The following is a 22,750-nucleotide window of genomic DNA, read 5'->3' on the forward strand; positions in this document are numbered from 1 at the left end:
TAAGTCATAGTGTGTTCTTGGGTGGAGAAGAAAACAATCGTAGCAAAATAACAGAAGGTTCTTTTTGTTTTATTTTGGTGTTTCCCATATGCGATGATCCTTAAATTCTTATAAACATTACATCATTTATTCTTAAAAAAAACCCTTGAGGCCATTTAATAATTATTTCCATTTTAAAATGAGTAAACACTTTTTGTCAAGTGCACACAAAATAGTCACCAGTGTAGCTCATAGTTTTGTCCCTAAAACAACTGATAACTGCTTGCAAATAAAAATTTAGCTTTTTCCAAGGGAGGCTCATGGGGGAAACAAACTACTCAAGGGTAGATGCATGCTCAGCAGTAGATGGACAACAGAAAACAAACTCATGGGCATCTTTGTGGGTATCTATCTCATTATGTTGTGCCAAGGCTTTTCCTTTTTTTCTTTTCCTTTTTAACTTTATCTTTTTCATTATTGATTTGTTTGTTTGTTTGTTTTATCCTGCAGATCTTTTGAGTATACATTGTGGCTTCTGAATTTCTATGGGATTCCTGACTACATGAATGAGTGGGTTTCTGTGTCTATATCTGTTTCTTGTGATTTGGGGAGGCGGGAATCTTTTCTTTTGTTTGTTTCCTTGTTGCATCTTATTCTGGTGTGTTAGTTTTTATTTTATCTCATCATATTAGATTTTGTCTTATTATTAACCCTTAGAAGCCTGTTTGTTTTCAATGAGAGACAGTAAAAGGGGTAGATCTAAATATGGAAAAGGGGAGAAACTGTGAGTACAGAAAGAGAAAATAGTAATCTGGGTATATTATGTGAGAAGAAGAGTCTTTTCAATGAAAAAAAATCATTCACTTCAAAATAATCAGCAAATCATGTTATTTATTAATTATGTGAATAAAGAAACTTTAAAATAAATCCATAATAACTGATAAAAATTTAAAAAGTAAAACACACAGAAAAGTTGAAAATAGTTGAATTATACACAGTACATTCTCTAACCATATCTATTTTAACTAGAAATAACTAACAGAAAGCTGTCTGGGAAGTCACCAGGTATTTAAGATTTGAACAATATTTTCTATGTAGGTTATTGGTGAAAGAAATCATCACCAGAGAAATTGAGATGTGTCTATCAAAATATTTGTGAATCAGTTAAACCAGTGCTTAGAAAAGAATAGCATTTAATGATATATTAGAGAACAATGAAATTCTCAAATAAAAAATATAAGACCCACATTAGGGACCTGTAAATGAATTTAAAAAGAGAAACAATGTCATTGAATAATCGATGGATTCAAAGTTTCAGTCTTTGAAAACACAGATAAAATTATAAACTTTTATCCAGAATGATAAATAATTAAAAAAAGAGAAGTACCAATATCAGAAATCAAAGGAGAATTTTCACTATAACAACCAGAGAACTAAAAAGATAGCAAGGGAGTATTATAAAAGGAGGGAGGGAAAGAAGGAGGGTAGAAAAGAAGGAAGGGAGGGAGGGAGGGAGGGAGGGAGGGAGGGAGGGAGGGAGGAAGGAAGGAAGACCCCAGCATGGCTGGAACTCACCAGGATGATGTCTTCCATAAACTCATAACACTGCTGGACTGCAAGTACCCACCTGAGTACATTAATGATGTAGAAAAGTGAATCTAGCTAGAGTGATGCTAACATTGCATCCAAGAAATAAAAGAGAATCTGGTCTGCAGATTCCTTTGGATTCTATGGGGCTTTAAGATTAGGAAAACAACTATGAATGGCCAGAAAATGGCATAGTAGAAGCAATGTTCTATCAAAACAATCAAAAATATAGTTGAGTTGAAGGAAACATCTACTTCTAAAGTTTCTAACTTTGTAGCCTTATTGTATAATGATCCATAATTAGTATAAGAAAATACCGATTAATTATGAAAGAACAGCTTTCTGGAAACATGCGGACATGTCACAGGCACTCTGTATTATATAGCTCTCAAAGATTAATCTCCAGACTTCAAGAATCACAACTTCTTCCATGCAAATAAATAAACCTTAAAGAAAAGTCCAAGTCCAAACAACTGTATCAATAAACTCTGCCAAACAATTACATACAGTCACAGTCAATATCAACTCTAAAATTTCTTCTATAACAAAGAAGTTTCTCATTTTTCAATCTGAGGCTGGCAATTTTCTGCTATGAAAACTAGACAAATTATTAAACTAGAACTGAGAAGAATGCAAAAGGATATTTCTTATCAGTATAGTTATAAAAATTGTCAACAAGACTGGCACATTGAATCCAAAACAGTATTATAAACAAATGAGATTTCTGTTTGAATAGCAGACATAACATTGAAAGTTGAACAAAGTAACTTTTACATAACATATTACATGATTAACATAATACAGGAGAAAATAAATAATAATTTTTCTAAATTCAAGAGAAAGCAACCACATCAGTCAACATGAAAAAGGCTAACAGCCTTTCTGTCCCTCTCAGTTGAAAACTTTGCATAGAATACGAAAAGCAGTGTTCTAAAAACACCTGAAGCTTCACATGGCATTCCAGAAAGGCAAAACTAAAAGAAAACAGAGCATACAAGCGGTGCTCAGGGACTAGCTAAAAGATGTAGAAAAACACTTGGGGTGTGATAGGTCTGCCTTTCTGTGTCCTGGTTCAGTAATGACTACATAGCCATTATGAGATGACGTGGATTTCGACATTAAATTATGTCCATAAATTTTAGTGTGTATAAAATCACCCCAAACTGGGCATGCTGCTGCACACCTACTCCAGTATAGAAGATCCTGAGCTCCAGGCCAACTTAAATTATGTATGAAAACCTTGGCTAACCATAACAGGTAGTTAGCCTGCATTTTTTTAAAAAATTAAAAATCAGTTAGAGTTTTGTATATGAAGTCAAGGTATAGGCTTTCTAGAAAGTAGAGAAAAAAATCACTAATTAATGGAAAAAAGTCTGGAAAGTCCTTTTGTAATTTGTTTGCCAGTATATATATTTCATGTACAGCTTTAAAAGAAATTTGTTTGGTTTTTTTTTTTTAGATAATAGAAATGGGAAATTTATAGCTGGGGACTCAAGTGCTCAGCAACAGAGCACTTCCTAACAAGAGTGAGGCTCTAGGTTCCATCCCCAGCACCACACAGAGTGGACATAAAGATTTCTGGACTGAAGTTTCATCAGATCCTCAGAGAACACCATATGAAACCAGGCAGGTATGCAGATGGGTAGATAAATGATAGATGATAGAAAGTTGATAAATGATGATTGATAGATATATGATAGATAGGTAGGTAGATAGATGACAGATAGATAGATAGATAGATAGATAGATAGATAGATAGATAGATGATAGACAGACAAAAAGATAGATGATAGATGATAGATACATGATAGATGAAAGATAGACTGACAGACAGATAGATGATACCTGATACATAGATAATAGATACATATATACATGTATGCATTTATACATACATACATATACGCACATAGATAAATGATAAAGGAAGAAAAACATGGCTTAATGAAATTTTAGAAGTCTAGATTGAAAACAGTCTTCTAGAAAACTTCTAGAAACATTCAGAGAAGAAAGGAAACATACCATGTAAAAAGATGGAGGAGTATGGGGAAAACTGAAAGCTGGAAGGTAATAGAGAAATTCACTTCATCATTCATAGTTTCCAGTAATGCCATATACTTATCCACCAGAGACACTAGTGAGATTATTCTAAGATTTGTGTGCTCTAGAAAAAAATCTACTTTGCATGCCCACTTGATGAACACTCTACTACAAGAGGCATTTTACCAAAACAAGAGAATAAATTATGAACAAGTAGAACCAGAGTTTCACAGAACAGAAAGCCAGCGCTGCCACGTGGGAATGAGAGCTCCCAGATGCAGGGCAGCCTCAGTAGAACTCAAGGCAGCATATATGGAAAAATGACACATGCAGGCCCCCAAGCAAAACACAATCAAGGAGAGAGAAAAGGAAAGTAGCAGTTTATCAGGTGTCCTTGGCCATTTTTTAAGGAATGTTATGATTTGGCCCTAAAATTTTTAGTTTAAACTTTTATGAATCAAAATAGAATTATATCACTTTTTCCTCCCTTTCCTCCCTCTAAACCATCCCACATACCCTCCCTTCAGACCTTTCCATGCTTCTCAACTCTCAACTCAATAGCCTCTTTATCTTTGATTATTAATGTAAATTATTATGTATGTAATAATAATATTATTATGTATGAAAATAATAATATTACATAACACACACACATACACACACACGCACACACACATACAGCCTGCTGGATCCATTTTTAATGATTTTGTGAATATTGTTTCAGAGCTGAACACTTCACGTTGGACAATCAATAAGAGAGAGGTCTCATCCCTGGAAGAGGCTAACTCTCTTTCTCACAACAATCATTAGCTAGCTGCCTGTAGAAGGACCCTGGGAAAATACCCCTTTCCATGGAAACATGCCATCTGCAATTTTCATTGTTCTGGTCTGGTTTATGCCATCATTTCCGAGAAAGACTGTTCCACAGCACACTTCTTGGTATTCTGGCTCTCAGAATCTCTCTTCCTCCTCTTCTCAATGTTTCCTGAGCCACAGAAACAGGAACTGTCCTGGGAAGCCCACAATCATTAGATTTCCATGTTGTATCCAATTGTGGTGTTGTGTGATGGTCTCCATCCTTGGATGAGTGGTACTATCCACACTTACCTACTTACCTGATTTAGAAATCAGAAAGAAAAAAAACACGCTGGTTTAGCGAAGTAAGAGTAGTAGATGCTTTTCTAAATTCCATAACTCTCCTAACCATGAAAAGCTGCCTAGGTTTCTAGCACCACGCACGATTCTTCTGTTGGTTTGACTTTAAGTCCAATTAAACAGCTGTTGGCTGCCACCTACTTGGAAACGCCACTGGGTATGTCTCTGTGAAAATCTTGACATGCTAGTTATTGATGTCATTCATGGTTGTGGCAGCAGTGTTGAACTTAATCTTTGCTCCCTTGGAAGCTTGCACTTTCTAGAGCCATGGAAGTGAGACTAAAGAAAAAAGGCTATCAAGTCAGATCTGGCTTTAATCATCTAAATCCTGTGTCCTAAGCGTGTGATATTTTCAGCAATATGTGTTCACTCTCAACCCCTGAGAGACAATTAAAAGCTATGTCAATAATCTGTATGGTTTTTGGAGTCACTTAGACAACTATGACCAACAAGTCAAAAGGTAGTTTCTCCTGCTTTATACTGGTGTTTTTTAGTCTATGGATACTGTGGATTGTCAGCCCAAGTATAGATAGATAGATAGATAGATAGATAGATAGATAGATAGATAGATAGATAGATAGATAGATACATAGATACATAGATACATAGATAGATACATAGATAGATACATAGATAGATACATAGATAGATACATAGATAGATACATAGATAGATACATAGATAGATACACAGATAGATACATAGATAGATAGATAGAATTATTTTTCTATTTCTGTGAAGAAAGTTGTGAGATTTTGGTTCGAATTGTGTTTCATTACGTTTGGTAGATTAGTCATTTTCACATATTAATTCTACCAATCCACGAACAGGAAATGTTTTTCATGAGAAAGACACTTTCCATAGCATCTTCCTCAATTCCTTTCCTCAGGGCTTTGAAATTTTCATTGTAGAGGTTTTTCACATACTAAGGATGTGAAAAGGAAAGGTTTATTCCCAGATATTCTGGTGTCTTGGTGTGGTAAATGAAAGTGTGCCCATGGTCTGTTTCTCAGTGTGTTTGTTGTTAGGGTCTAGAATAAATATTGATTTTTATAAGTTGATTTTGTACCTGTCACTTCCTGAAATTGTTGACTTGCTTCTGGGAGTCTTTTGGTGGAATTTTGAGACCTCATGTCATTTGTACACAGGGATAATTTGCCTTATTCCTATTTCTTTGCTTCCTCCTCTTATAATATTGCTTCAGCTACTGCTTACATAGAAAAGGAGTAGGGAAAGTGCTTAGTCCTGTCTCATCCCTGATTTTAATGAGATCACTTCAAATTTCTCTCCCTTTAGAATGAGGTTGTTTGGGAGAATGTTCCCTCCAGTCATATTCTCTCTAGCAGCTTTATCACAAAAGGAAGTTGGAATTTACAAAGACCTTTTCAGTATCAGGAATGATCATGATTTTTGTCTTTGAGCCCATTAATGGTTTATTATATTTATAGGTACATGTATATTTAACCAAGCCTACCTTTCCAGTATAAAACCAACTTGATCGTGTTGCATGATTTTCTTGGTATTTTATTGCATTTGGTTTGCTATAGTAATTTATTGAGGATTTTTGCATCTATGTTCATCAGGAATATCAGTCTGTAGTTTTGTTTATTTATTTATTTATTTATTGTCTTTACATGGCTTGAGTATTAGAATGATAAAGGTTTCATAAAATGAGTATGGGAGTGTTCTTTTTGTTCCTATTTTTTGAAGAGGATAAAAAGTGTTGGTTGTAGTTTTTTGAAAGTATGGTAGAATTCTTCTGTGAATTCATCTGGGCCTAGACCTTTTTTTCTTGTCAGAAGACTTATTACTGTTTCAGTCTCCTTCTTTGTTATGTGGCTCTAACCAAGGGACTTAACAAGGGATGTGAAGAAAAATAAATAGTAAGTGTAGGAAATACAGAGTTTCATAAGAAAGAGAACATATTGCAACACATCATCAACTATAACTTAACAATAAACAGCATTTATTTAACCAGATATTCTTGTGGAAATCTGAAAATGGAGAAATGGTCAGTGCAGAAAAAAAAAGCATAGAATTGTGCTTTGTTATGATGTAAAAGAGTTTAAGCCCCCATTCACAAAGAAGTAAAATGAATGCTAACTATGGAACTTTTGAGGGAATGATGTTGAATGACACAGGAATGGAAACTGGGAATAAGTAGTGCTGAAAAACTTTTAAAAGATAAGATAAAAGTTAATGTGGAATCAGAACAAATCAGGAAAATACCAGTAAGCGTGCTTATGGCGGGAAAAGGGAAAGCTTAGGGAGCCTCAGCCCTAGACAAAGAGCTTCATGAACACAGCTGCAATTTTCCCCTCCCCCTCCCCCTCCCCCTCCCCCTCCCCCTCCCCCTTCCCCTTCTGCTTCTTCTACCCCTTCCCCTTCCCCTTCCCCTTCCCCTACCCTTTTCTCTACCCCTTCCCCTTCCTCTACCCTTTTTCCTTCCTCTACACTTTCCCCTTCCCCTTCCCCTTCCCCTTCCCCTTCCCCTTCCCCTTCCCCTTCCCCTTCCCCTTCCCCTTCCCCTTCCCCTTCCCCTTCCCCTTCCCCTTAAGTTCCTCCTGCTGCAAGACAGCATGAATTTCTGAAGAAAGACTTTCCTCCATGTACCCTGAAATAAGGCAAATGTTTAAACCACAAACTCTCCCACTGGTTGTTGAGAGTCTTTCAATAGGAGATGACTGTGACCCTTTTCCAGTCGTATCTCTTGCTACCTTCATTGGCTTCAGACACATTCAACACTTGCGATTTCTTGGAAAAGTTCTGAATCTCCCTCATCACAACTGTGTTCACACTGTTTATGAGAAACACACATTTCCAAGCTTAATCCATCTTAATGGCATTCAGTCTCCACGGCAATGTTTGTTAGTGGGATGATAATGAATGCAGAGCTGTCTTTTCCAACATTCTCTGCCCAGCCTCCACCATTCTCCAAAGGAATCTCTCTGTCTTCTCAATATTGCCTCACAAGTTTGCTTATGTTTATTTATAGGAATAGTAACATGCTGCCGCAGAGTAGTTATTTTACCTTCATTATCCTGCTAAGTTATAAAATCCTTGAAACACAAAACATTGTGTTCATCCTCAACTTACACTGTGAAATATAAAATGGTTATCCAGGACACTCCAAACACTCACACTGTCAACGTCACCAGAGTTTTGTGGTCATACATCTTCTAGTATTCCCAGATGAAAACTCAGAAATTTGAGTGGGAAACATTATGCTAAGTATTTTCAGGCTCTAAATATAAATAAGAGATCTCTCAAACACAGAATGTAGTTTTTATCTTCATTTTCTGAGGACAATAATGAATTAATTAGGACTTAACCTATATTTAATTATGACTTTCTTTTTTTGTTAAACACTTTGTCGTGTCCCCAATATTTATGAACTGAGTTTCCCATCGACCAGTATGAAGCACTGTAGATAGGCTATCAGATAACCTGATGTGCAGTCCATACATGGGTGCCTTGTCTCCAGTACCAACTCATAGTCTCAGTAGTTCAAATCTTGGAAGTAGGACTGGCTTGACTCTGCCAAGTAGTCCAAAGCTACTTCAGTTGTCCAAAAGAAGGAGAGTTTTTGTAACCAGAATCTGTGAGTGTGGCCTGTACATAAGACATCCAGAGTCCTCTCCAGTGAAGGAAACATTAAAAACACAATTAGAATAGCACCATTTTTCTAAAAGGAAGTCATCCTTAGCTAATGAGAAAAATAATTTATTTTTCATACCTTCAGCAACTTTCACTTGAATAATCTCTTTTCTCACTTTCTGAACATTTTTTTCTTTAAGAATTTCATTAAATTCCATCCTAATTTTTTAGTGTAAGCAACTTAAAAACACTGGTAAAGAGAAGATTAAATGTTAGGGTGTGTGGGGTGTGTTTGACTATATGTGTGTATGTTTGCATGTGTGTACATGTGGGTGTACATGTATGTGTGTATGTGTATGCATGTGTGCATACGGGTATGCATGCATGCACGTGTATATGTAGAGGCCAGAGGTCAAAATTAGGTGTTTTCCTTCATCATGTTTCTTCTTGCTTTGGGATACAGGGTCTCGAACTGAACCTGGAGCTCACTGATTAGGCTAGGCTGGTCGGCCAGTGAAGTCCTGGGATCTGCCTGTTTCTGTCTACTTAGTGCTATAAAAGTAAAGAAAGTTCTCCAAGTGCATCCTAGGAAGATGTATTGGCTAATAAGTAAGGAGATTATATTAGATGAAGAACATATAGACAAGAGCCTCTAGTGTCAAATATAGAAGGAGGGAAAGTGAAGAGAGAAAGAAATGGAGGAAGAAAAAATTAACCAAAGTTGCAGCTTCTGACCCTATACCATGTTGGTTGGCTATCTAGCCCAGCAACTCAGCAAGAATATCCAATAAGGACTTCCCAGAGACCTCAACTCTCACAGAATCTTAATTGTAATAAGAGACCAGCAAGCCATACCGATTGGCTTCAAGGACAACACAAAGCCTTATGTGACATAGGTACTGCCAGATGGTCTTGTCTTCGGGTCATAGTTGTTTCGATTTGTGGATCTTTATTCCGACCTTCTTAGCAGGTCAAAGAATGAAGGTATAGCGTTCTGTTTGCCGGGTTATATCTCTTCCTAAAAAACAGTCCCCCTCTCCTAAGAAACTGCTTTTGCTTTTTCTTCCAACAAACCTCACTTCCTCAGATGATCCCAGAATGATTCTGGATTCCTTTACCTCAAATTTTATCTAAATAGAATCTAAATTGAATCTAAGAAAGGGGGATGTTTCTTCTATGGTGATGCGGCCATAAAAATCAAAGACTTAAAGAATCATCCTTCCCTTTGTAGGGAAGAGGCTGGCCTATTTTGTCGCAAGGCAGAGAAGCTATAAGGAACATTAAAGACATTTGGTCTTGGCAGTCTTCAGTGCCCTGAGACCAAGCTGCAATGGTCCCATTCAGTTACTGTGGAAATATCGCAGCATCCTGTGGGCTTAGAGTTTTCAGAACCTACTTTACTTAGGGTTCTAAAATCCTTTAACCTCCTTTCTAGCTCGCCAACCTGAGGTAACCAAGAAAGAAGGTTAATAGGGAAATGGGATTGAGGACTAGTTTAGTAGTTCTTAGGGGCAATTCCAATCTTCATTGTCAGGATATCAGCAATCCAGTCCAACACCAAACATGAATCAGGAGCAGAGGCTCATTCCGGCAGAAACTGCACGGCTCCACTGAATCGGCACAAGTCAGCAGAAGTAGCAAAAATCACTCAGAATACCATGAGACATTCTTTGATGCATTTCTCTCTACAAAGTGAAGACCAGCAAAACCCAGCTAAGCGTTGCAAGGCATAGCAATGCAAAAGCATCCTTTCACTGTCTGTGGGGTTACATTTATATTTTTTCTAAACATCACAAGCCCTCTCAAGTGTCCTTCCACTCCAGCAAAACATCACATGCCGTCTCACGTGTCTGCTTCAGCAAAACATCCTCTCGTGTGTCTACTTCAGCAAAACATCCTCGTACAAGACAGCTTCCAGAAAAACATCATGTGACACAACTCAGCTCCCAAAGAAACCAGAAATTTTCACTTCATATCCCCCTTTCTGTTAAACAAATTACGTTTTTCTCTAACATTAACCATCTACACACAATAGAAATACTTATAAGAGCCATAAAACCAGAACTTTATGTTACATTGTAAATAAGCGGCTGCGTATGTACAATATATCAAACAGTAGTCAAACAAAACAACCTTAAATTTTTATCATGATACATTAATCCATGCCAAAGTAAAATATTTAAGACTTGCATACTTAATTTTTATTTTAAAAACTTTATTTATTGTTATTCCATTTCCCCCCTCTTTTTCCCCATCATAAGATAAGAAAGTTTAAAAAGAAAAACAGAGGAGTAAAATCCCTGATTTAAAGTTTATTTTGTTTCCTCCCTGATCATAACCAATAACAACCTACCACCCTAGATGATTACAATCATAACACATGAAACGACCAAAACCATTTAGCCCAACTTAAGGGTCAGGGACCACAGTCTTCTTACAATTGCTTCCTGCTGAATTAGGGTGAAATATTTGTGTTTGCGCCCCTCCCCAAAATGGTTAGACTTTAAGGAGCTAGCTGTATCATTTGTTGCCCAGTGTCTGTGTTGTCTGTCCAGTCTCTGTGTTGTCCAGTCTGTGTGATCGATCCTTCAGGGTAGTCTTTAGAAGTTTTGCATTCATATTTTGGAGAAATTCATAACTGAGACAGTCTGTGAGAGTGAACCACCTGGGCTATTTGCTTCGTGGTGACATTCATATCTCAGCTGATAAATATTCATATCTCAGCTGATAAAAGGTTTTCCCCGGTCAGATCTAATCTTTATAAGTTCTGTGAGTAACCACATTTTTTATTCCCTATTGATACATAAGCATAACCATGTCCTCATCTTAAAACTATTGCAGGTTTCCATACTAACGTCAACACATCCTTATAGTATATTGGTTGGCTTACTACCTCAGGTTGTTTTTTTTTTAATAACCCAGTGTCTTTCAGCTGATATTGTTCCTTTTTCACCAGTATTAAGAAAACTTAGAGTTAGAGGAGAAGCTAGGTGATGAGAGAGAGAAAGAGAGAGGGGGCATGGAGGCAGATGTTCACAGGTCTCCACCAGTCAAAGACAGTTTTTATATCTAGGTTGGGTATTGGGTTACGCTTCTGATTGAGCATTACCAAACTTATAAATCCTTTGATTAACATTTTTTTAAAAATTATATAAAAGCAAAAAGGAAAGGGGGCATGGGACAGGGGTTTTCTAGGGAGGGGAAATGGGGAAAGTGGATGGCATCTTAAATGTGAATAAAATAAAAAAAGAAAAAAGAAAAAAAAAAAAAACAAGAAAAGAAAACTTAGAGTTAACAAAGCGTTGTTTAGTCGCCCCCCTGGGGTTTTCTACTCTTCCTTTTTGTTTAATAAGCACCTCTTTTAAGGTACAGTCGGCTCTTTCTATAACTGCTTATCTTGTGGGATTGTGTGGTATACCAGTAATATGTTTTACATTGTAGTATACAAAGAATTGCTTCATCTTATTGGATACATATGCGGGAGCATTTTCAGTCTTAATTTGTACATACCGTCCTACTAAAATCCTCCTTTAGCAAAGCTCAGTCAAGTTTCGTTTCTAGGATTCACCAGCCGGAGTCTTAAACGGGTCAAATGAATTATATTATTCTATCTATCCTGTATAAAAGACACACAGTCCAGGTATTTTATTTACAAGCTATAAGCCTAGATTGGGCACGTTTGGAGCTATTCTAACTTATATCCCAGTCATATGTCCCTTGTTACTTGCTGTTTCTCCCAGCCAAATGTTCATGGTCCATGTCCTCTCATGACGGCTTCTTCCTCTGTCAGTTTCTTTCTTCTCTCCCAGTCTCTACCTGTGATCCCCACACAGGTAACTGAAAACCCACCTGCCTCTATCTATGGCCCAATGATGGGCTTTAGCCTTTTATTGACCAATTAACTTGGGGAACAAGGTTACATAGTATCACTTGGTGTACATGAAGATCTACTCATTGGGTCAACCAAGTCTGGGGGCCAGTATTCAGCATTTGAATACATAGCAGCACTAGGCCAACCACAACATAGAAGCAGTGACTCTGCCACTTCCTTGTCCTTAAATTACATCTTTCTTCCCTGCCTCGCCCTTTCTCAGATTGAAGCCCAACCTCAGTGCTTCGTCTACTTGCTTTGCCCCAAGTTAGCTTCCATTTCATCACGCACTAAAATTCAACATCCCAAGAGCCACCCTGGAGAGGGTCAAGGGTCAGGCTCAGGAATCTGTGATTTTGGAAAACATCCACTCTCATTGTCTCTGATGTGCAGCTGGATGGAGGTGTGACAGAGCCCAGCGGTGTGTGAACCTCACTAACCTGAGGGGCATATGGACACCCTCAATCACATGTGCAAATTAGCGCCCCTACTTCTGCCTAAACTTTGCCTGCTTCTCAGCCAGAGTTTGCCAAACAAAAGCCTGCTTGTCACAGTTGTGGGAAGGCATCCAGGCAATTCCAAGCTCTCAAAGAGTAACCATAAAGGAGGTGGGAGTGATTTTGCCATCTTGGAGCATTAGAGGGACAGCCCAGGCCCGCTATGCACTCTGCCATTGATTTCCCCCCTGCTGAAGGTCACTAATGTAAGGGCGATTTGTTTCTTTGTAAAGTCTAGAGTTATATATTACAAGCCTGTATAATTTTGCTTACCAAGTGTTTTTGTTGTTGTTGTTGTTTTGTTTTTGTTTTTATTTTTGTTTTTTCTTTTGTTTTGAAGTAGCTATCTTCCAGAGAGCTGCGCATAGTCCCCCACCCAGGAGGCGTAATATTGAAGTACAAGGGGAAACCCTGTTTTAAATCTGTGTCCCTTTTGAAGGTGTCAAACTAGTTCTCTATTTCTTCTGACAGAAGGGAAGCACACAGAAGATCACCTTTTTCTTTTGCAAATGAAAGCCAGTTGGAGAGTCAAGTCAAGCAAGAAGCCCCCTCCCCCCCCCCTCAGTTCATGAGGCACTGAGTGCAACCCAGTGAGGTTTCATAGGACCTTGGACCGTTAGAAACAGTTTTACATTTGATGCCATATGGCAGATGCTTCAAGACTTTTCCCCTACTACGAAATGACTCCCTGCTCCCTTTTTAATTTGTGTTCATTTGTTTTATGTTTATTTCTACCGAACATGTAAAACTTGGGTCTTAAGACTTTGCAAATCTTGGCATGATTGCGATCAGAAGAGTTTGTCCATTTCGCCAATTGCATCCCCCCACTCTGACGAAGTGATTCTTTTCTGTTATTTCATTTCCCTCGTGTGTGTGTGTGTGTGTGTGTGTGTTGAGTTCTTTCCTCTTACCCACTCCCTCAAAACATTTCAAAGAGTGCCCCAATAAAGGGTGACAAACTTGCATGTGCTTCCCTTATGACTAAACCTCTGGGCCTCTGACCAATCCCTGCCCATCTCGGATGGCTCCAAACTTTAGGCATCCCGGTCAAGAGCTCCTCATTTGTAGCCCTGGTTAGAACTGCAAGGGCGGAGGGTGCTAGGGAGTAGCGGTGTTGGAGGGAAGGTGAAGCAACCACACTCGGAGGAAGAGGGCGTTTCCTTCTCACGAGCTGTAGCTGGCTCCGGGTCTTGGCCTCCGGGCTCCACCCAGTCCCTCCCTGTGCTCAGGGAAAAGCCAGTCGCCACACACACAGGCATTCTCAGGCAGGGCGCCACGCCCTAAGGAGAGCGGCCTTGGGGCCCATCACCATGGCAACCGCAGAGCTCCTTCCACTTCCCCACCCAGCTGATTTCCCCCACCCCACCCCCTTCTCCCAGCGCAGCCAACCGGTTTTGCGTCCCCGGAGCGCACTATAAAACCTGCACCGGTAGCGCTCGCCGCTCAGCCAGACCTGGGTGAAGGGACAGTCCCACATCCAGCCCGTCACAGACCTAGCCGGCAGAATATGAGCGTCTTCCTGCGAAAGCGATGCCTCTGCCTAGGCTTCCTGCTCTTCCATCTCATAAGTCAAGTAAGTAGCGAACGCTTAAGATGCCCCTGGTCCGTCCCGGGCTCACTCTGCCTTAGTTTTCCCCTGATAACCTGATAAGTTTTCTTGTCTCTCCGCTCTTCCTAGGTCTCTGCAACTCTGCGCTGCCCACCTCGGTGCCCGCCCCAGTGCCCCAGTATATCACCGACCTGCGCTCCCGGGGTGCCCTCAGTGCTGGACGGCTGCTCCTGCTGTCCGGTGTGCGCCCGCCAGCGCGGGGAGAGTTGCTCTGACATGAGACCATGCGACCAGCGCATCGGTCTCTACTGTGAACGCGGCGCAGACCCCAAAAACCAGACTGGCATTTGCATGGGTAATCCTACACCCACCCCCACTGTCCCCCTCCTCTGGTAGCTAGGTGAAACTTTGCCTTCTTTTTTACTTTCCCAGAGAACTAAGCAAAAAACATTTGTAGCGATAGTACAGCACATAAGTGACATGTGTAGAGAGCTTTCAGTATAGGAAGCACCAGGCTGAGAGGAAACGCACCCGGTGCAGGTACGTCACTTGCCGCCTAGAGAAGGCACTAAAGCAGAGTTAAGGGTCAGTGAAATCATTTTATTTGGCCAGCTCCAGAGGAACTCTTGGGGTGATGGAAGTATGAGCTTACTCCCGGGCTTATAGTTCCCCTCTCCCGCCCCTCCCCTCCGCCCCAGCCCTCCCCCACCCTGCAGCAGCCCAGAGCCTTTGTTTTCACACCTGTAATTGTCCTAATTTGAGCCAAAGCAATCCCTTCTCTTCGGAATTCACTCCAGTCTGAGCTGCAGTAAAATAAAATGCAGGCAACTAGCCAACCCAGGCTCATGAAAATTAATCGATGGGAAATCAATTTCCCATCAGGTACACTGATGTGATCAGGGTCATACCTACTACCACCCTTGGTAAGAGTCTGAAGCAAGCGCTCTCTCTCTCTCTCTCTCTCTCTCTCTCTCTCTCTCTCTCTCTCTCTCTCTCAAGTTAGTGATGATGTACTGTGCTTCAACGCCAAGAAAACTTAATACCCCTCCCAATCTGACCAGTGAACCTATTTGGTTTTAAATCCTAAACTACTGCAGAAGATGACTCTTTGGAAACGGATCTTATCTTTAGAGATCAGATCTCTCTCGTGCGTGACTTCAGCGTTTATTCTTGTCTTTGTTCTGTGGTTCTGTCTTAGAAATGAAATCATTTCAGGTAGGTGCTTTCAAAGGGAAGTAGAGACTTGTTAGAAGCCATCCAATTAACCAGAATATGTGTATTAGCGTGTCCAGAGTCTGCAGTATCTACACTCCTCTTTGCCCACTCGTGAGAACTAGGTGAAGAAAGAAGGACCAGATGGGATTGGTGCTTTCTCCTCCTTCTGGAAGCAACCACAAGGACTTAACTTTCCTTAAAATGTACAATAAGCACTAGAAAAAAAGGAACTTCTGACCATGTCCTACCATTTTACAGAGCTTCCAGTTGAATTCTGTTTTTATGTTTCTCTCTCCTCTTCCCCCTGCCTTTCTTCCCAAATACTCTAGCTCCAGACGGAGACAACTGTGTGTTCGATGGCGTCATTTACCGCAGTGGAGAGACATTTGAGCCAAGTTGTCAATACCACTGCACCTGCAGAGACGGGCAGGTCGGCTGTGTGCCCCGCTGCCAGCTGGACGTGCTACTGCCGGGTCCTGACTGCCCAGCTCCAAGAAAAGTCGCAGTGCCAGGGGAGTGTTGCGAAAAGTGGACCTGTGGCTCAGAAGAGGAGAGGACACTGGGAGGCCTGGCCCTTCCAGGTGAGAAACTCAGCAGACACGGGGCAGTTAAGGAGAAATGCAGTCACACACAAAAAGCAGATTTGACTCTAGGATTTAAGATTAGAAGCTGCTTCAAAAGCTGTTCCATTGTGAACTACAGATCACCCAAATGAGATCAAAGGCATCACTTTTTTAACTCTGAGCTAGATTACTGAAATATGCCCACAGCCTCTTTTTTAAAGGGACCCAAGAGAGATAGCCACAGTGTTTCATTCTTGCCTTCTGGGATAGATATTATTTGACTCTCTCTCTCTCTCTCTCTCTCTCTCTCTCTCTCTCTCTCTCTCTCTCTCTCTCTCCTGATGGGCTCTTAATTAAAAAGAAAAAGAGAAAAATCTCTTTTCTTTGATAGATTTTTTTTTAATTTGGCTGGCTCTGCTTACTTGTCAGAATTAAAATGTGGCATTGGGGAAGTGTCTCAGTTGTTAATTACAGTGTAGGTGTGAGGACCTTAGTTGGACCCTCATCATTCTTTAAAAAACAAAACAACAAACAAACAAACAAACCTGCCTGTAATTCTGATGCTGAGAAGGCAGAAATCTGCAGGTCTCTTGGGGTCACTGGCCAACCTAATCAAGTAGCCCCAGATTTCAGTGAATACGCTCTTGAGGAACAGCACTTAAGGTAGATCTGTGGCCTCTGTACGCATGTGCATGCACACCTTCAAACAAGTGGACACACACATATACACACATACACACACCTGAACACATATACAAAACATTAAACTGTTAACATGACCTTTCTATGTACCAAATCATGTATTAAAACATTCAGCTTTATGATGGTATATGTTCCTATGTTCATATAATTACTAAGTTTCTTAGGACAAGTTGCCTTAAGCTTCTTAGGGTTCGATGAGTAAAAATTTCTTGAAATCCTATATTGTGTGCTACCCATTAAGGGATTAAAAATAAACCTAGTCTTGTGCTCTACAGAAACTGGTATATATGAGCTACAGAACTGAAATTCACAGTCTAATGTTTTCTGCAGGACAGCACTTAGACCTCCATCCTTGATTCCAATGACTGTATTTATGCCTCTGATAGCCTACAGACCGGAAGTCACCGTAGGAGTCGAAGTCTCTGACTCCAGTGTCAACTGCATTGAGCAGACGACGGAGTGGAGTGCGTGTTCCAAGAGCTGTGGGATGGGCTTGTCCACCCGGGTCACCAACAGGAACCACCAGTGTGAGATGGTAAAGCAGACTCGTCTCTGCATAGTCCGGCCTTGTGAACAAGAGCCTGAGGAAGCAACAGACAAGGTAGGAGCCTATCCCCTTACAGCAGTGGCCTCGCCTCCTTGGAGGGTGGCCTCCAGAAAGTCACTGTCACACTAGCTGACTGTAAAAAAAAAAAAAAAAAAAAAAAGCATAACCCAAACAAAGAGTGTGGAGTACCCTGAATCAAAATCAGTACCTTCTATCTTTCATTTTTAATGTACACAATGCCTCCAAGCAACTCACATCAGTTCTACAAACAAATAGGAAAGGATGCAGAGCTGAGCAGAAATACTTTATCCCAATGAGGATGCTCTAGTAAATTGCATCCCATACCTGGAGGATAAAGAGTAGCTTTCCAAATGTGAAGAAGAGCTGACCTTAGTAAGGTTAGTTTTTAAATAAACCAGATGTGAGCTGTAGGAAGAACCAGGACAGAGACTATGTCTGCTTTTATTCACTTTATTGTCCGAAGATCCTACTATGTGCCCTGGAATATATTGTGTACACAGTAAACATCTGCCAGTAAATGCATGAATGGATAGCTGGACATTGTGAACAGTATTTTAAAAGCCCGGTAGAAGCAGTGCATTGGCCATAGTAAGGCAACATGAGCCAAATGAAACAACGTGTTTCTTCCCATTTCCTTTTTTTGTTGTTGTTGATGGAATTATGTCAACACAGTATGTTGACTCTAGGTATAAAGTGTGCAGATCAGGAGTCCTAATTGGTTCCTGATGACATAAAAGGTCTTATTGCAGAACTGGATCAGATAAATATATCAGATTAACCATTACATAAATTCTTATATCAGCCTGGGGACAAAATAAAACAACCCCTGAAATTCAAGCTTTGTATATCTACTCTGAAGCAGTATCATATATAATGTTTAAGGGGACAAGACTAGAACCAGTTCAGCCTGGCTTTAAATCCTTTAAACATGACCTAGCTTTGTAATCTTGGGCAACTTACTTTAAATTCTTTCCCCATCGACTGTGACCACTTATATTTCTTCCTGGGAATAGTTGCATACACCATTAATCCCAGAACTCAGGAGGCAAGGACAGGAAAATCTCTTGTCAGCTTGAGGCCAGCCTGGTCTACATAGAAAGTTCCAGGAAAGGCAGGGATACATAGAAAAATTCTGACTCAATGAGAGAGAGACAGAGACAAAAGGGTTAAACAAAATGAATGTATAAAATGTTGGACAGAAATTAAATATTCTGTTAATGTTAGCTATCAAATACTTAAATTTTGTTTCCCTGCTGCTAAAACCAGAGACCCTGGTGATCTCACTGGTTATGTGTCTGTTCAGCTATATGATTTTAAAGACTTATCACAACTTTATGTTGCTTCTGCAAATGCAGAAAGAACCCCTAAAGACACTTTTTCTCCAAAATTATACCCTCATCTTCTGACACTTTAGGAAACTTGTGTGGCTTCACAATGAAAGCTCACCCACGTAAGCATTCATACATTTACCTGTACACACACACAATTCCGCAGTTTCTCATGGCCACTGAAAAGAATATATCTTGAATAGTAACTACAAAAAAAAAAAAGAAGAAAAACGGGACCTTCAATATTTTCATATTTCCTATTACATATTTCATAGTCACTTCTTTATTAAATAAGGCCTCTTTACACAGTACTTTTAGAATCTGTTCTTCTGTGTTATTCTTTCATACAACTGATGTTTCTTTTAGCACATCACTTTTTATGGGGAAATACTATGCTTAAGATGTTTATATGGTATACATATTTTATACAGGTTCTGGAAAGGTGTTTGGAATATAGGACTAGATGTTTTCTTGTTTCTGGGATTTCTTAAGTCCATGACTGAGGCTCTTCTTTTGTAGTCCCCAGGTAAACAGCAGTGTCTTCTGATTCATGGGCCTTGAATCACATGTGCTAAATCCAAAACTCAAGTTGTAAGGACCAAGAGTCTGTCTTATAACAAACCCCTGAAGCGGTGCATATACATGAGAAACACTGACATAAAAAGATTCCTAATCATCACATGCTATGATCCTTATCAGGAAAGTGTGCAGTAGAGAGTTGTAGAAAATTCATGGTGGAATAAAAAATAAAAGTCAGTTGTTTGCTTATTTGATGAAACTGGGTTGGTTTCTTTATTATCTGAACTGGTAGGATACTGAATAAAGTCTCCACTCAATTCAGTTTCTCGGAAGGGATCTTGAATTTTCACTGTCCCAGAATTTCCAAGGTCATTATGTATTGGAATGAACTGGTTTTGCATCAGACAAATTCCGATGCTTGGTATTTTCTGATCATTTCAGTCCTTTGAGACTTCATTTTTCAAATAAAATGGGTCAGTTGTGCCTTGTATAAACAGGTATTCCTTGAGTGAATGAATGCTGTTGAAGTTAAATGAATTAATGCCTGGGGAGTCCTTGAAACATTAACAGACTTTACCAATGCTACATTTGGTCCTTCTCTCAAGAACACCAAAGAATGCATTTATCTATATAAAAACAATGTCCTTAAATAAGAGAGTGATGCTTTCTTCTTCCTGTTCATAGCCTCAAAGACAAAAAAAAGGGAGTTCTTCATATTTGGCATTATACTCAAAGTCTAGGTAGAGAAAGAAAAAGAAATGTAAGAGACGAGTAAGAACTGTCCAAAAGACAGAGGCTTGCCCAGAATTATTGGACTGGTGTCATTATTGGCCAGATTTTATCACAAGTTCCTAGATACTCTGAGGAAGCAATTCAGAGTTGTTAGCTGACAACATTGTACAAATGAAGCTGATGATTTATTTAGAAAGAAGAAAGACCAAAGGACATTGGGTGGGTAACTGTTAAGGTAGTCCCTTCAGAAAAACTGCGGAATTTCCACTCAACATTCTTCTTTTTCTTTTCTTAGAAAGGTAAAAAGTGTCTCCGCACCAAGAAGTCACTGAAAGCCATCCACCTACAGTTCAAGAATTGCACTAGCCTGAGCACCTATAAGCCCCGGTTCTGTGGGGTCTGCAGTGATGGCCGCTGCTGTACCCCCTACAACACCAAAACCATCCAGGTGGAGTTTCAGTGTTCCGCAGGGCAAACCATCACGAAACCGTTCATGGTCATTGGAACCTGTACCTGCCACTCCAACTGCCCTCAGAACAATGAGGCCTTCCTCCAAGAGCTGGAGCTGAAGACGAGCAGAGGAGAAATGTAACAGGTGCCCAGGGAAGCACATTGATTGAGGGAAACTGTTGCTACTGCATGACCCGCCATCACCTGTATATAAGAAACATAATGAAGGAGTTGTCCCATGTATGTTTCTGTGATCATATGAGGTCATTTATATTTGTCTCTTTTTTTTTTTTAATGAAAGATGTTCCAAATGTAAATTTTAGAATCAAGGTAAGCTCAGGATATGGCTTAGGGGGTATCTCGCTTTCCTGTGCTGTTTATTACAAGTGCAAATTTGTGTAAATTTAAGTCATATAGATATCTAGTTGGTAGAATGTATCACATCACACTCATTTTCTGTGCACTAGTTAAATCCCAATAAATGTTACAGAAATGATTGGCATAGTGAAATCTAAGATCATGTTGAACAAATATATATATATATATATATATATATATATATATATATATATATATATATCACCATATAACAAAGTTGACTTGAGGGATCTCTACTGAGCTCCTTGTTGGGGGTAGGTCAACCTTGTGCTTCCAAGTGTAAGATCAAAGGAAACATACAGCTCTTGAACATGAAGTTCGGAGACTGATTGTCTACTTAGTACACTAGGAAATGTGCTATAGCTACAGCAATGGAATGATGTCTCTTAATTAAGTGGGCTGGTGTCATGGACTTTCTGCATTATAGACAAACTGACTCCTTTCCAATAGAAAGAAGCTGAACCAAAAACCCCCAAAGCAGAGATGACAGGGCCTCTCAGGGCGTGGTTTGTATCCCGGAGGCTGCTGAGGCCCACTTTTAAGCAGGGATTCTTTCATAAACAGTACACTGAAGACCAGGCCACCTAATTCACAATCTCTGATGACTTTTAAATGTGCTTTTAGGGCAATTTTGAAAAGGAAGAGCAGAAACTACAAAATTTTATGAAACTTTAGAGTTACTGAAGACCTGTTCAAAATACATCCTTTGGTCATAGTTATGAAAACACAAGATATACATGTGTACCTGTGTATACTTAATAAACAAAAATCACAAAATGTACTAGAAAATACAATTTGTACATCACACAAGTTCCACTCTTCCTTTTAAAGTATTTATGAAAATATAAATTATACATTTTGTAAAATATTCTCTTTAATTTCCCTAGTTGTTACAAACAACTTTAAAAAAAAAAAATACAATGTTATCAGTTCGTGACTCTGGTACTAGATGTGTGTTACCAGTTTAATGTTGTTTACTGAAAATAAAAATCCATGAATTAAGTAGGACATCAATCAGTAGTGTCTGTTGAAAGCAACATGGATATTTTGCGATGAGCTCATAGCTTTTTATCAGAGGAAAATGATCTTCATCACCAAGGTCACAAACATTCTCTGTGCTACTTACTTGAGTCATCATCTTCAGCCCCAGTCAGACATTCTCGTACACTGATTCCTGAATATGTGATCTTAGAATCAAAACTCACTTTACCAAAGTAAAAGACAGCCCAGCCACGACTCCTAATACCCAGGTAAAATCATGAGCATCTTCTTTTCAGTTTTCACTTGCCACATGCCCAGAAAAAGATGCGGCTTGCCATCCAGATCCATCAGTACTGTGCCAAGGATGCAACCAACCAATCTTGTACTGAAGAGATTGGAAGGGGGGTGGGGGGGGGGGAGACAAACGTTGCTTCGTAGCTAATTTGTACCATGTAATTGGCCTTGAGTGGTTGCATGGGTAACAACCGTTGGCACAACATAAGTGTTATGTTGGCCTATTATGAGTCATCCAAAGATGATAAGTTATAGAGGAGGGTGGGTATATGCTTTAAGCAAATACTACTGTTCTGTATGAAGGCCTTGAACATCTGTGAGTTATAGTTTCCACCCTGGACTTTCATGGTCCCTCAGGGATACTGAGAGGCACCTGTATTTCTAGTGATGACGTAGAACAGGATTATGACCAGGGTTGCCATCTGGGTGATATAAGAGCCAAGACACAGTTAATATGAGCTTTTATAGTTTGAAGTTTCTATCTGGTGCAGTATGAACACAAAAAGATGGAATTTTTCCAACTTCATTTCCTCAGATATCACCTCCTTCCTATCCATCTTTACAGCTAGTTTATATTTACCTTCAAGATAAACTGGAAAGCAAATTGGACTTCTAGGTGTTGATTCAAAGTAGATTATCAAGAAGGCCATCTAACATGTATTGCATACTTACATTGGTCTAAGCACTTTGCTTGTATCACTTAATTTGCATAATAGTATAAAGTCAGTACTCTTCACGTCTTCTG

The 22,750-nt window shown here is 39.5% G+C and overlaps 1 protein-coding gene across 1 annotated transcript; it reads left to right on the forward strand.

The window, feature by feature from the left end:
• The first annotated feature begins 14,099 nt into the window (after positions 1-14,099).
• Ccn3 (cellular communication network factor 3) lies at positions 14,100-21,732 on the forward strand. Its single transcript, XM_034515957.2, has 5 exons — positions 14,100-14,299; positions 14,405-14,630; positions 15,820-16,071; positions 17,142-17,356; positions 20,198-21,732. The coding sequence occupies exons 1-5, from the start codon at positions 14,234-14,236 to the stop codon at positions 20,492-20,494; spliced, it is 1,056 nt and encodes a 351-aa protein (XP_034371848.1). The 5' UTR covers positions 14,100-14,233; the 3' UTR covers positions 20,495-21,732.
• The last annotated feature ends 1,018 nt before the right edge of the window (positions 21,733-22,750 follow it).

The sequence above is a fragment of the Arvicanthis niloticus genome, chromosome 13 (assembly GCF_011762505.2).
Source record: "Arvicanthis niloticus isolate mArvNil1 chromosome 13, mArvNil1.pat.X, whole genome shotgun sequence".
In the NCBI taxonomy this organism is placed as follows: Eukaryota; Metazoa; Chordata; class Mammalia; order Rodentia; family Muridae; genus Arvicanthis; species Arvicanthis niloticus.

What these genes read in the sequence shown, in the direction of transcription:
- Ccn3 (XM_034515957.2), top strand. Translation starts at nt 14,234, where the DNA reads ATGAGCGTCTTCCTGCGAAAGCGATGCCTCTGCCTAGGCTTCCTGCTC. An exon ending in TCTTCCATCTCATAAGTCAA is followed by an intron (nt 14,300 to 14,404) that starts GTAAGTAGCGAA and finishes CGCTCTTCCTAG; the next exon opens with GTCTCTGCAACTCTGCGCTG. An exon ending in CTGAGGAAGCAACAGACAAG is followed by an intron (nt 17,357 to 20,197) that starts GTAGGAGCCTAT and finishes TTCTTTTCTTAG; the next exon opens with AAAGGTAAAAAGTGTCTCCG.